Source organism: Hydractinia symbiolongicarpus, chromosome 8 (assembly GCF_029227915.1).
Source record: "Hydractinia symbiolongicarpus strain clone_291-10 chromosome 8, HSymV2.1, whole genome shotgun sequence".
In the NCBI taxonomy this organism is placed as follows: domain Eukaryota; kingdom Metazoa; phylum Cnidaria; class Hydrozoa; order Anthoathecata; family Hydractiniidae; genus Hydractinia; species Hydractinia symbiolongicarpus.
This window is the reverse complement of record NC_079882.1, coordinates 19,722,562-19,737,800: the sequence shown is the minus strand read 5'-3', so window position 1 is coordinate 19,737,800 and position 15,239 is coordinate 19,722,562. Positions and strand designations below refer to the sequence as shown.

The window sequence follows — 15,239 nt, the reverse complement described above, 5'->3', positions numbered from 1 at the left end:
ATAAAGGATTTCTTGTTTTTTTTAAATAAACGTCAAATTTAAGTCAAAATGGTCGTCGCTATATTAAATGCACGCAAAACTTAAGATACCGTAATGATCCGATTAAGCGCCCAGCATTTTTAACCGCCCCCTCTAATAAGCGCCCACTTGATAAAAGGGGGGGGGGGCTTAATTGAAAACTTTTAAGAAACTAGGCGCTTATTTGAAAATTTTACTTTTTTTCACTAAAACTAAGATAATATCGATGTTGTATAAAAAGAGAACTAAAAAACACCGGAAGGACTAAACTTCATTTTATTACATCTTTTCAGTTTCCAGGAAAAAATAATGAAATTGACCGCCCAACACATTTTAAGCGTCCCCAAAAAATTTAATAAGCGCCCAGGGCGCTTATTCGGATTATTACGGTATTTTTGCTATCGCCAAATTAAATGCACGCCAAATAATCAATTTGGTCCCTCGCCAAAATTTGTACGAATAAGGTAGCTGCATCTTAAGTTTCTTGTACTTTGCATTTTTTGAAAAGAGAAATTGTTTTTTAAGGTTGGAACTTTCACAGATTTTGGCTACACCGCTATTCGAGTTATTGAGAGTTCGAGTATTAGTGAAGCGAGGAGTATTAAAACAGTTCGAGTTACTAAAAGTTCAAGTTATCAGAACAATAAAAACAAATTGAGCTCAATTGAGCTTTCAGGTACGTGTCTTCCATATGTAGTCAGTGAGATTGCATTAAAAACTACCTGGAAATCAATAACCGTAAAACTATAATAGCATAGCTACAATCTCGAAGATATTAGCTTGACATATGATGACCCTAGGTACGCATGCAAAAAATACAACGTAATCCAAGACAGAATGTGATAACACTCGTTTTCTAAAGTTTGTTGAAATTGCTCAAATCTTTTTTAAACGAAACTGTGCGGTAAAAACGTTGAGGTAAAAACCTTGAGGTAAGAACAAAAGGAGTCCTTTCAGTGCTTTATTTTCACTTTGACAGGTGTATAAAATTCTAAACTCCGCAAAAATTTAACGATGAAAAAATATTTTTGGAGCAAAAATAAAAATTGCACAACAAAATTAGAACAGTGGAAATAAAAAAGAACAATTATCCGTTAACACGTTACAAAAAATTAACACAACGGAACTGACTTTGCCACATCCGTAGAATAACCATATTCTGTTTTTATCATTAATATCCTATTATTTTATCGATAGCGTGCGAAATTTGTTTTCTACTTTCGTGAAGCCAACACACATGCCATCTTTAAACGTTCTGTACAAAAATTCGGGCGTGGACTTATCTACATTATAATACAACCCGCATTTCACCAAAACAACAAAATCTTATATAAAATAGTTCTTTTTTCAATGTCCATTTAGAACGAGTGCCTCAGGGCTACTTAATCGTCGCTCTTTTGTTTCGGCATGATTTTCTCTAGTAAGTAATTCGTAAATAGTGTCACCATTATCGAGCACCAGCGCAACGTAATACATATCATCGTAATATTTTACGACAGTGGCGGATAAAACTTCTCCGTCGCACACAGCGTTGAAATACTCAACCGCCTCTTTTGACCAAGTGTTTGTATTTTTCAGGGGGCGTAAATCGAACAAACTGCAGCAAACCGCTTGCATTTCTAACTTGAAAAAACTCGATATCAGCGTTCGAACATCGGACGCGGGCACGCTTTCGATCAAACCATAATCCACTAAAAGCACCTCGGCGTGATCGCTGATTTTTGTTACTTCGCCACGGTACCATTTGTTGTTTATACGTACACAGCATGGCATATCCACTTGAAGATCCGATGGCGACGGACAAGCAGCGCTACTGTAAACTTTATTCAGGTCAGCCATCATTCCGTCCACCTCTGTCTTTGTGTCGTCGAATACGCAATAAAACTTAGACAAAGTAGACGTCAGAGGAATTGTCACTTTAATTTTCTCGCCCAATGCAACGTGTCGTTCGCGGTACACGCACTCGATCGGGCCATACGTTTTTCGAAGAAAATCGTTGATATCTACACCATTTTGATTAAGTATAACATGACACTCGTCTTTTTCATTGTCAACTTTTTTGATATCTAAAGTCACTCTGGCCGCATCATCCACCAGCGTCCTGTTCAAATACTCAATCACATCAGCTTCGTTCTCCGGCAAAATATGCACCCCATCAAGTATACATTTTACACAGAATTCTGGGTCAGAAACCCATTCTGGCCTAATCACACGAAAATCTTCATTAATAACGTCATCTACATTCCCAAAATCAACGAATTCCACCCGCGTAGTAGCTTCGGAAGCAGACAATATGCGAGCACGACACCACGACAGATCTACATACTGAGCCAGACAAGGAGCACCTTCTTCAAGAAACCGCATACCAGACAGCGTTTCGATTTGCGTGGAGATGACATTATATAGGCGCTCCAGCTTTTTTTGATATTTCCCAAGTTGGCATCTTATAACAGTGGGGGTGTCCACTACAGTACAAATAGCGTTTTCAGAGGTCCCTGCAGTAACTGTTGGTTTTGGAAACTGCCTTAATCCCGACTCTGGACAAACAATAGTGGGCTCGCCATTATTAACTCCATTTTCATCCTCTTCTTCAATCACATCGTCTTCCACTACTTTATCTTCACTACTAAACTGTGCATAGATTATATCATTTATTGACTGTTCACTTCTTTTACCCGAAAAATAAACGTAGGCTTGATACTCTCCTGCCTCATTCTTAGACGTTTCCAGTCGGAGTGGCTGATCAATACATTCCGTGTTTAACCACGTCATCACTTTCTCGCAATCAAGATCTGCTTGAAAAACATCCTGTAAGATGATACTTTCGCAACACGGCGGTGCCAGTAGTTGATCGTTGTACAATTCTATCAAATTGGCCTCAGGTACTTCTTCCTTATTTCCAAAGTCAACATACAATACAGAGACTGACGATTCGTTCTTGGCTAGTATAGCAGCTCGGTACCAGGCTCCATCGTCTTCTGATTTAGCAATAACTGCTTTTCCTTTCGCAAAGTGTGCAACAGGCTTTGCGTCGGCAGGAGGTGCTTCCGTTAACGCACTGATTGCTTGAAACAATGATTCGTGTCTTACCAACTGACAACAAATTTTAATCGGTGATTCAACGAACGTACATATCACTTCCTCCTCACTGTTAACCACGGAAGGTAAAAAAACCACATGATCTTTCGACAGAATCGACGCTTCTCCTACAATTTCACTGTTAGCAAGCATACTATCATCCTGTGCTTTACTTTCCTGTTCGACAACAGTCGCACTTTCGCTTAAAGGTACAGCTGACGTCTCTTTGGCTTCCAATACTTCAGGCAAAGAAAATTTTTCATAAAGCATATCATTTAGAGAGACTTTACCATTAGGTACAGATACGAAACCACTGATAGTTTGTTCGTTTTCAACTGTTGACACGCTTAATGTCAGTTCTTGATTCAAGTATGTTTCTAAAAATTCCTGTGATTTTTTTACATCGATATCTTCCACATGAACATCATGTAGCTTACATGTTACACAGGTTCTTGGTAACGACAAAAATTCTTCAGTTATATTGCGAACATCTTTCGCGGTTACAATGGCAGTGTTACCATAATCAATATATTTCAATGTAATGTTTTTACCATCAATGTCTGATATTTCTGCACGATACCACTCACCATCGTCAGGATATAAACCAAGGTAGGGCGTACCAACTGCTAAATTGTTCGGTGTTACCGTTTTTTGTGAACAGTAACTTGCTATCTTCTCCATCAATTCGTCTAGTTGCGCGGTATATTGAAATAACTGAACTTGTATTTCAGTTGCAGAGCTTACAAATGTGCAAATTACTGGAACAGTGTCATTATTGTTAATCGCATGTGCTTTGTATTTACATGGTGTAGTTTTCACAGCAGTCTGCGCTACTACGTTAGTATTTGGAGACGACGAAGTACGGGTGTCTTGCACAGGAGGCGAACTTTCCACAACGTTTTCATTAACAGCTACGACTTCTTCTGTAACCTGTAGGGCGTGCAGCTCATATATTTTATCGTTAACATGTTCGTCCTGACCTTCAATATAAACGTATGCTGAAATTGTCGCTTGTTCTTCTACATTTACAACTTCCAAACGAACAACATGTTCCAATACTTTCTCCTGAAGCCATGTGATCGTCGCAGCAGTGTCGATATCTTCTAAGTGAACATCATTGAGAATAACTTTGACACAAGTTTGAGGCAAAATAGCAAATTCTGCTGACAAAGATCTGATGAATTGGGCGTCAACCTTTTCCTGGTTTCCAAAATCAACAAATTCCACTGTGATTCCATCATCGATATTTACGATTCGGCCTCTGTACCAGCCGTCATCAGCAGAATACTTAGCTAAACATATATCATTAGTTTCCGGAGCATTGAGTACTGGACTCGAATCAGCAACAGCAGCGATGTGATTCATGAGATCGTCTAATTGTTCTTGATATTGCGAAAGTTGACAACGCAAAACCACCGGCGATTCAACGACGTAACAAAATGCATTCTTGTTGTTATTAGCTCCAAATTCTGGACACGACAAGGCATGTTTTTCTCCTTGTTGTTGGGAACTCTTTTCAGGTTCAGCACTTTTTTCTTCCTCAACGACAACTTCAGGCAAAGAAAATTTTTCATAAAGCATATCATTCAGAGAGACTTTACCATTAGGTACAGATACAAAACCACTGATAGTTTGTTCGTTTTCGACTATTGACACGCTTAATGTCAGTTCTTGATTCAAGTATGTTTCTAAAAATTCCTGTGATTTTTTTACATCGATATCTTCCACATGAACATCATGTAGCTTACATGTTACACAGGTTCTCGGCAGCGACAAAAATTCTTCAGTTATATTGCGAACATCTTTCGCGGTTACAATAGCAGTGTTACCATAATCAATATAATTCAATGTAATGTTTTCACCATCAATGTCTGATATTTCTGCACGATACCACTCACCATCGTCAGGATATAAACCAAGGTAGGGCGTACCAACTGCTAAATTGTTCGGTGTTACCGTTTTTTGTGAACAGTAACTTGCTATCTTCTCCATCAATTCGTCTAGTTGCATGGTATATTGAAATAACTGAACTTGTATTTCAGTTGCAGAGCTTACAAATGTGCAAATTACTGGAACAGTGTCATTATTGTTAATCGCATGTGATTTGTATTTACATGGTGTAGTTTTCACAGCAGTCTGCGCTACTACGTTAGTATTTGGAGACGACGAAGTACGGGTGTCTTGCACAGGAGGTGAACTTTCCACAACGTTTTCATTTACAGCTACGACTTCTTCTGTAACCTGTAGGGCGTGCAGCTCATATATTTTATCGTTAACATGTTCGTCCTGACCTTCAATGTACACGTATGCTGAAATTGTCGCTTGGTCTTCTACATTAACAACTTCCAAACGAAGAACGTGTTCCAATACTTTCTCCTGAAGCCATGTGATCGTCGCAGCAGTGTCGATATCTTCTAAGTGAACATCATTAAGAATAACTTTGACACAAGTTTGAGGCAAAATAGCAAATTCTGCTGACAAAGATCTGATGCCTTGGGCGTCAACTTTTTCCTGGTTTCCAAAATCAACAAATTCCACAGTAATTCCATCATCGACATTCACGATACGGCCTCTGTACCAGCCTTCATCAGCAGAATACTTAGCTAAACATATATCATTTGTTTCCGGAGCATTGAGTACTGGACTCGAGTCAGCAACAGCAGCGATGTGATTCATGAGATCGTCTAATTGTTCTTGATATTGCGAAAGTTGACAACGCAAAACCACCGGCGATTCAACGACGTAACAAAATGCATTCGTGTTCGTATTAGCTGCAAATTTTGGACAGGATATAAGACGCTTCTTTTCTTCTTGTTGGGGAATTTTATGAGTTATTGCACTTTTTTCTTCTTTTTCTACGACAGGTGATTTAGCTTGTAACTTTTGTGTAACTTCGTCTTTGTTCGATACTAGGTTTTCAGACGCGGAAAACTCTGTGGCAGCACAAAAGGTGTACAAGGCATCGTTCACGTGACCCTCGGAACCAGTAATGTAAACATTAGCTTCCACTGCGGTTTCACTCTTTGAAATAACCTTAACATCAACTGATTGGTCTAAAACATTTTCTTCAAGCCACAGTTTAGCTTTACTAAAGTCTACATCTTCAGCGTGAACGTCGTGAAGAGTAAATGAAACAGAGGTCTTAGGGAGAGAAGCCAGCGGTGCAGTTAGTTGTTTTAACGAGTTGGCAGGAACTTCTTCGGTGTTCCCATAATCAACAAAATTTACCATAACTTTATCGGCATTAATGTTTAAGATTTCTGCACGGTACCAAGCATCATCCATCACGTATTTCGCAGCGCAAGCTAATGAAGGCTCCAGATTTACTAACTGAGGAGCAGTTTCACAATAAGTAGCCAATTCGTCCATGATCGTTGTAAGTTTGTCCCCATATTTGTTCAGTTGAACATTAATCTGTATTGGTGATGAGATAAAAGTACAAATGCCAGGTTCGTTTGATTCTAGGTCTGTGCATTTAAATTCCAACTTCTGCTGTCTACTTTTCGCAGGAACATTGGTATTCGTTTCTTCAGGTTCCGGTTTACATAGTGTAGTTTCATGTGTTGGTTGGTTATTGTCACTCACATTACAAATATCCACAACAATATATCCTTCACTGTTTAGTTCGATAATTCTTGTGTTCAAAACTTGTTCAATATCTATTGAACTTAAGAAGTCCTTCATTTTGCCACCACTTTGAAGCGATTGAGTTGAACATTCCACGACTTGCATGGGAAGGCTGCAAAATCTTTCAGGAAGACTGCTTATCTTCTCCATTGAGCTAATAACTTCCTTGTTACCATAGTCACAGAAATATATGGTAATCTAAACAAAGTAAGATTGCATAAGATATAATTATATTCAACTATCTTTTCGTAAGAAGAATTAAATTCGTCTCAACATTATTTACGGACCACTGGAAGACCTCTCCTAAAGGCTTTTTTACTAATCTTCGAGTTTTCTTTAAACAGATCGAATATGTTTTTGTAGATTCTTTACCTGGACTTTTTTTTACCTTAACTTTTTGTTTGTCATTGATTTTTTGTCTTTGTTACCAATTTATCACAAAACCAATTGTTTAAGGATCATTAAAAAACTTTCAGGCGATTGCTTGTCACAATTTAATTAGACAGCGAAAAACTTACATTGTTTCCCATAACAGCTGCAATTTGAGCTCTGTACCATTTCCCATCTTCACTGTAACAAGCTAAGCAATAACTTCCAACGTTAACGTCATCACATGCACTAACACCACGGGAATCCATGTAGACAGCAATATCATCCATCAAATTATTCAGGCTTTCCTCACCCTCAACTAACTGGCAGTAAAATGTTTTTGGAGTAGCTTCATGCAAAAAATACATTCCATAACTCTTACCAACTATAAATGGTGGAGTTGTAAGGTTACATGGCGTTTTATCGTATATTTTTTTATCTGGCTGCAAACCAATAAGCACTGCAATTTCACCATTAACAGATTTTCCATCAGATTTAAGATGCACCAGTAATGGGGACGATTCGTTGGTGGAAAATCTCGCTTCAAAACCCTTATCAAGCAACAAGGAATTTAAGGAAAGATCCCAATCTAGGAAGTTTTTCATTTCTGCCAAACCACAGTGCAAAGCAAATTTTGGCAAACTATCAAAATCTGTGTCTAAAACTTTGATCCTGCCTATGTCTATATTTTCAGAATTGCCATAGTCAATATATCTTACAGTGACCGTACTCCCATTCACTTCTTCAATCGCTGCTCGATACCAACCATCATCTTCAGTGAACTTTGCGCAACAATACTGGCCAATCATTGGACTTGCTATTGATAAATCCTGCTGATTAAGATTTGTGTAGAAAGTTTCAATTTGCGTCATCATTTGGTCCAGCTGTCCACCTAATCGGCTAAGCTGCAACCAAAAATTAGAAGGATTCGTAACACACGTTACAAGAACTTGTTCGACATCGTTTGGATCCACATATTTTTCACAACCCAAGGTTGCCACAGTAGCTTCAGTGGAAGATGCATATCCATTTTTGATGAGACTTTGTGATATATTTACTTCAGGAGAATTCTTTGTGTCATACAGGACAATAGAGTATGAATTATTTTCATCTAGAAACAAAGATCAAATATGCCTTTAAGGAAAATCTAGAAACTTAAACCCACATAATATATTGTCTTGGCAAAGCAAAAACTTTTGTTAATACCACAGAAATGCAAAAAAAGTTTTGGTCATTTCAGTAAACTCGGTAAAACAGAATAACCATAGAATTAAATACAACAGTGAAACTTTGACTCTGAGATAACAAGTTCCAAAATAGCAAACCATTGAAATTTCACAAAAATATGTGCTTTCCTTCTGAATTTTGACAATTAAGGAGTGGTGCTAAATGTTTTTTTTTCAGGCATAACGATTGTAGCTGGTATACAAATAAAAATGAGCAATAACATAAGATATTCTAAAGCCACCCCACTTCAACCTGTGTCAACTTTTACAGATGGATGCACGTAAGAAAGTGTAACAATTGCATGTAAGAAAGTGTATTAATAAAATAATTACTTTTTGACTTGATATTTGCAGCCAAATGTTTGTCAATAACAAGGTTTTGAAAATATTTAACTGCTTCCGATGTCCAAAATTTGTTGACAGGTATCACATCAGCCAAAGAGCATACAAACACTTGTGCTGGTAGAACCATGAATCCCTCGTATATAGGTCTTATATTTTGGATGTTGATGACTTCCGTGTTTCCAAAATCCACAAATGATACTTCTACAGTTGTGTTGGTCACAATACTTGTTACAGTGGCTCTATACCAACACTTATCAACTATAATTAATGTACAAGATTTAATGATGGAAATCTTGTATATATTTAGGACACATTTTAGTAAATATTATCCCATATTAAATGATAAAACTTTTTAAAATAGGGAATTGCCACAGACAGTAAAAACAGTTATAAATTGGTTTTTCACTAAGGTAGTAATCTTGTTAATTGCTAGTGCAGGCACAAATGCAAATTTTTAAAAAAAACTGAAATATACAAATTATTTCAAAGTATTTAACTTAAATTTGTTAATGTCAAAATAGGTTTTAGAAATTTCTTTTTGAATTTTAGTTTAGTTAAATTGTTACTGAATTTTCTTAATTTCATATATATCTATTATTATTTTTCAATTTCAAATTATGTCTTAAGCCGTCTGGTTTGAAACCCCCTTTTAAAGTAGAAACAGAGAACCCTTTAAAGACTCCACTATTTGAATCACCTCAAGAGTATTAGTTGGTTTTGAACAAAATTATAGAATCGCAGGGTGCATTAGTAATTTTATATTTTTTCACAATTCACTGTGGCTTTTAATCGGAATCCTGACCATAAAACAAGAAAGATCTAGATGTTTTTCAAAAAGGTACCTTAATAATACACAAAACTTTTATGCAAATCACAAAATGTACACATGCATGCTTAAATATGCATATGCTTTAAAAACATGAAGGAATACAAATTTATAAAATTGTTCATCTGGCTCTTATCTGTAGGTAACTACAGCATGGGAAAAACTTATTTTTTATACAATTTAAATTTTATTAATTTAATAATGCTGCATGGGTATTGTCTTTCTAAAGTTAAATGTAAACAGTGGAGTATTAGTAATTTATTAAATTGGATAAAAGGAGACTTTTTAAATATATTTTTATGTAAAAATATAAATTTGATATGCCAATTAACAAAAAGAATTCCCCTTAAAAAACTTGTACTTACCATCATAAAGTGCGACACATGGCACAAGCTTTTCCCATTTTACTTGACTATCTGCAACAGAGGAATCGTAGAACTCATTTATTTCTTTAGTAAGCTGTTTAAATTCAACAGCATTTTGAACAACATGACAACAAAATTGAGATGGATTGAGCACGTCCACAGGTGATACATCTATGTAAGTATTAATATCAATTTTCAAGTCTTTATATCGTGTTGTGCTGGATGTTATTTTTGCACCAAAATTCCCTATAAAAAAGTAATAAAATGTTTGCAGTTTTTTATTACTTGTAAATTCATCAATCAATCAATCAAGATTACTTTTCTATAAGTAGTGATAGCAAATTGTGCACAAACGTAAAATAATATCATTGCCTATGTAAACAATACTTCAATAATATGGTAAAAATATGTAAAAAAAAGCTAGGAAAACAAAAATCACACATCATTCCTAGAGTGAAAAGAAAATGAATAATGTTCATTGTCACAGGTTACATCGTAACACTTTTACTGTGTTTTTTTGTAATTCAACTGGTGAAAGTGAAATTAAACAAGTTGATAAATGATGTTGAACCAATGTTTAAGAGCTTAAAAAATTATTCAACTAGCCTTTTTAATTTTTTAAAAAAGTTTTTTTTCGTTCTTGCAATAAAAGATTTTGACACTTAAATAATGCTGCATGCCATGTTGGACCCGCTAATGTTGTTGATATTCTTTTGGATTTTTCTTGTTGATTCCTTGAAAAATATCAGTGAATTAACTTACTTTTTTTAGTAGGCATGCCTCCTTCCTTTCCCATCCCACCTAATATTAATGCTTGAGCAATATCAATCTTTGGCACAACATTGTTGTGGTTGATCTCTTCTAGTCTTACTAGATGCACTCCATCTTGCAGACCAATGACAGTCATTGTGATGTTTTTATCCAAAGTAAGCTCTTCAAACTTTCGACAAGCATCAGCATGAAATTCCTCTGCAATGAAAAACACATAAACATGCTTGAAAGTTTACTCTAATGATTACAGGCCACAAAAATTATGGTTCCATCAATTATTACAAATGGTCTTTTTCGGCAATGTAAGGACCTAAAAGCTTACAAAAAATTTGCTTACTGGTAACCGTTTACCTATAAATTACAGAAACAACTGTCACTATTACTATTACTGATATTAGCGTTCTTCTATTTCAAATTGTACCCTTTGCTTGTTGCTGTAATAACAAGTTTAACCTTAACAAGATTGTATTATTTCATGGCTGTTTGCGTTTTTTTAGGTGTTACATAAAGACAATTTCAATTAAATATAATCTGCATATTTATTTGTAAGGTGCTTGAACCGATGAAACAATCATAACTGGAGGCCTGCTTCAGATTAAACAAAAAAATTCCTAATTTTTACAGGCGGATATTTATATCAGGTATTAATTTGATCATTGTAAAATGTTCTGCAGGTAGTATTAATTTACGTGAATGGCATAAAATGTTCTGAAATATTTTTTAAAATATAGTTTTTTCTTAATTAAAAATTGCCACACAAGTGGCCTTTTACTGTTCTTTATGATTTTAGTGTGAGCGTTCCCAGCTCTCTCACTTCAATGTAACTTTAGCGTTGCCAGCTCTTTCACTTTAATGTAACTTTACATGTATGTGTGAGTCACCTTCACAAGAGCTTCCAGTAGCGTCATAACTTTGGTTGTCATTGTTAAGCTATTCAGGGATTCAATGAGTGGCTGCCACACACGCACAAAAGCTATTCAGGCATGCGATTCGATGCACATGCTTTTATCAATACCACAGGCTTTTGTTAATTGTAACATATACTTGCACTCACATTAATTGTGAAGAGGCAGGTTATTCCAGTAAACAATTGTTTGCTTAATCTTGACTATGCATGGTAAGCATTGAGAGACTTTTTTTGACCATGAAAATTATTTATTAGTGATCTTCCTGTAACTTCCTGTAAGGGCAAAAACAAAGTAATACAATACCATTTATTGGTTCAATACCATCCAACTTGCAGGGAATGGCTTGCTTTGGCAGTTTGATAAATTCTTTACGCAGATTTTGAAGTAGCCCAACAGCTATATCCTCACTGTTACCATAATCAACATAGTGAACCTAACAGATGTAACATAAAAAATAGGTTATTAAAGTCAAGAACAAAGTTAAAGGTTTTAGTGGTAGTCTTAAATCAATTTATACAAATTTACTTTAATATTTTGTAACTTAAAATCAGGTTTCTCACTCTTATTCAAACCAAAAATGTAGGCAAATTAAGGTTCAAGATTTTTTTTTAGAAATTAGTGCGTACGTGATGAATTAATGACGAGATTGCCCCAGGCGGGATTTTCATAAGGATTTATTTTAGACCTCAATTATGTTTGTGTTGCTCAACAAGGGCTGCTGTTTCTTTTTCATGATATGTACAGGGGAAATCATTGCCATTATTTGCTTGAAAATTACTAAAACAGGACAGTTAAACAGCTAAAAAGTTGCTGTGGCTTACTTGAATATCAAAAAGGAATTGTACACAGCTAAAACGTCACTGCAGTTTGCTTAAAACTATTTGTAGGTTTTTTAATTGTTTTTTTTTAATTCTTATTCTCGTGAAACATATCCAGCTATTGAAGTAAAAAAGTCGTTTTTTTCTAGCTAAGAATACTTTTAAGTGCAACTGGTTGAGAATCGCTTTATTTCTTATTTTCTGGATATTCTTAAAGTCCTTAATCACAGAGAAGATATATTTCTATGAAAAAATTACGTTGTATACTAAAAAGAAGATGATGTATTCCATGTATTTTTGTTGTCATAAAAAAATTTCCATATACAGCGCTATTGACGCCCAAAATAAATTTCTGGATCAGACCCTGATGTTCAACCCCTGATGTTCAATATGTACGCAGTTTATTACACAGCTTATGAAATTTACTTATGTGATAGGACTAAGGAACGAGATTACGAACCTCAAAACGAGAAACCTGATGTCAACCAGGTTGTACATATTTTGTTCAATATACTTTTATGTATGCAAAGAAGTCTTGACTAGTATGACAAAATGTTATATCAATATAAAGAACATTATTGGAAAATAAAAACTGCCTATATATATACCTTCACCATATGACTTTTAAGTTCAGTTATAACACCCCTGTAATACTGATTATCTTCAGAAAACTTCACTGCGCAAGGCTGATCAACAACAGGATTTATAATGCCCTTCGTATTCACACTGTCTTGGTAAACACTCCTGATATCAGCCATTAACTGATCCAGACTGTTAGTACTCTGAACCAAACTCACATAGAAATTGTGTGGATTATACATATAGGAAACATAAACAAGTGCCTCAAAGCCAGTAGAAATAACTTGAGGTACATATTTTATAAATTGGTTTGAGGCTTCCTCTTCAGGCATAGACTGAGAACTTTGTGATTGCAACGAGGCTAAATTTGCTTCAGGTTGACCAACTGCAGCAACTAAACCTTCCTCAACAAGCTTTTGATTAATAGGACTGTCATTGCTGTCATACAAAATCACTTCAATTTTGTTGTTTGTAACCTTAGTAACCAATCCCACCATTGAAGAATTGTCCATTGTTAAGGTTTCAAATTTTTCCTTCGCTTTATCAGAATAAGTCTTTTCGCCTGCCAATGGTAATACCCCAGATAGACTACATTCCACTGCACATATTGGCAGTGATAACAATTCTGTTTTGATTTCTCGTAGATCAGTTTGATTGACTAAATCTGTATTACCATAATCAACAAAGTAAATAGTTGCAGATGTACTATTGATTGTTTTAACGATTCCACGATACCACATATCATCTTCAGAAAACTTTGCACAACAGGGTTGATTTAATTTAACTGACTTCATAATTACTTCGCTTGATTCATTTCTATAAAGTACCTGTAAATTTTCTTGTAGTTTGTCCAAATCATTTTTAGATGCAACAAACTGGCAAAAAAACTTGTTTAAGTTTTCACAATATACAACAGAAAAATCAATGTATTGCTCAGGGTTTAAGGCCGTTCTCTTATATTGTTTTAGACTTCTTGCTGCCCCTGTTAAAGAATTCTTTTTAGATCCAGCGCTTCCAGCACTTGATATAGACCCTGATCTGACAGCGCTGCCACTGGAACTGCTTATTGATCTAGAATGTTTCACTTGTCCAAAACCAGCAGATATTAACTGTTCTGCCACTGTCACAGTTCCTTCATGGTCAGCAAATAATTTCAAGACCAAAACATTTCTATATAATTTAATGGCAATACCATGCAACTCCTGTTCTAAAACTAATTCTTTTATAAGTTCCAATGCCCTTTCACTCCATTTATCATTGTGCAATACTGGCTCGACATTAGCAAGAACACACTCATTTGCTTGTGGTGGAAGATCTGAAAATGGTGGTGGAAGCTGTGATATACAGTCAAATGAAACAACTTCTGAGTTGCCATAATCAAAATAAAAAACATCTGCTTGCCGTGAATCAACATCAACTTCTGTTACTTGACAACGGTACCATGAACCGTCACCTGCTTTTGCTAAACAAACTTCTCCAATTGCCGGATCTATAGGTATTAATTGCAGTTTTCCAGCTCTTGCCCAACTGTTAATGCCTTGATAAAGGCGTTCATATTTGACAGAAATAGAGGGTTCACTTAGCTGACAAAATATATGTCCACACGAATCAACATAAGTTGCGTACCACTTTGTGACTCTTCCAAACGGTAGGTCAACCGTTGTTACACCTTGCATAGTGTAAATTTACTAGTTTAGGAGTCATTCAGGTGTCATGATTCTCCTATGTCTAATCCGAAAGCCCACAACAACCATGTGGGTGCGCAAAAAGACCGTTTTATTTTGCCAGCGAGACAAACATAGTCCCAAAACAACTTATCCCATAGTCCCCAAACCGCTAAACGATACAAGTGCACTCCACTTTGTACCCAATGCTCCCGTGCTTCTGGGGAAGCGAGTCACTCAAGATGGTGGTGTTGTAGTGAAAATGTTCGTTTATTAGGTGTCGAGCAAAACAGATGCATGCATCATAAAATATTATCTTTCCTTAGCTATATATTAAATACCGAAATGTCATAGGTTTTTTACAAAAAGGGTAGCAAAAAAAGAAATATTAGTCCCCCAACGGAAAAAACCCCCACAGCTTCACCAATCAGCAACCCACCCACCTAAAACAGTCCTTGTCGCATAATGTTTCAGCTTAAGAAAACACCCCTTACTTTGCCAACAACAAACATGTAATAAAGTCATTTTTTAACCATAGACCTTCAGGGTGTAATCCAGCGCTCTCAGTAGACGTCAAACAGCTATTTCCCAATTGAAATTTATCCAAAAATAAGGAGCTAATTCAGTCAGGATAAACACCTAATT

General features: G+C 35.8%; 1 protein-coding gene across 1 annotated transcript; it reads right to left on the bottom strand.

Moving 5' to 3' along the window:
* Positions 1-678: 678 nt before the first annotated feature.
* On the bottom strand, positions 679-14,952 carry LOC130654074 (tudor domain-containing protein 15-like). Its single transcript, XM_057456599.1, has 7 exons — positions 12,960-14,952; positions 11,837-11,966; positions 10,617-10,823; positions 9,855-10,100; positions 8,652-8,921; positions 7,242-8,203; positions 679-6,921 (listed from the first exon to the last, which is right to left on the bottom strand). Exons 1-7 carry the CDS (start codon positions 14,604-14,606, stop codon positions 1,366-1,368), a joined length of 9,018 nt encoding a protein of 3,005 aa, XP_057312582.1. The 5' UTR covers positions 14,607-14,952; the 3' UTR covers positions 679-1,365.
* Between the last annotated feature and the right edge of the window lie 287 nt (positions 14,953-15,239).

Excerpts from the sequence above, each read along its gene's own strand:
- LOC130654074 (XM_057456599.1), bottom strand. The coding sequence starts at position 14,606 with ATGCAAGGTGTAACAACGGTTGACCTACCGTTTGGAAGAGTCACAAAG. Across the intron at positions 8,922-9,854 it reads ATGTGTCGCACTTTATGATG|TTGATAAGTGTTGGTATAGA; the intron begins GTAAGTACAAGT and ends CATTAATTATAG. Across the intron at positions 8,204-8,651 it reads TGCAAATATCAAGTCAAAAA|ATGAAAATAATTCATACTCT; the intron begins GTAATTATTTTA and ends CTTTGTTTCTAG.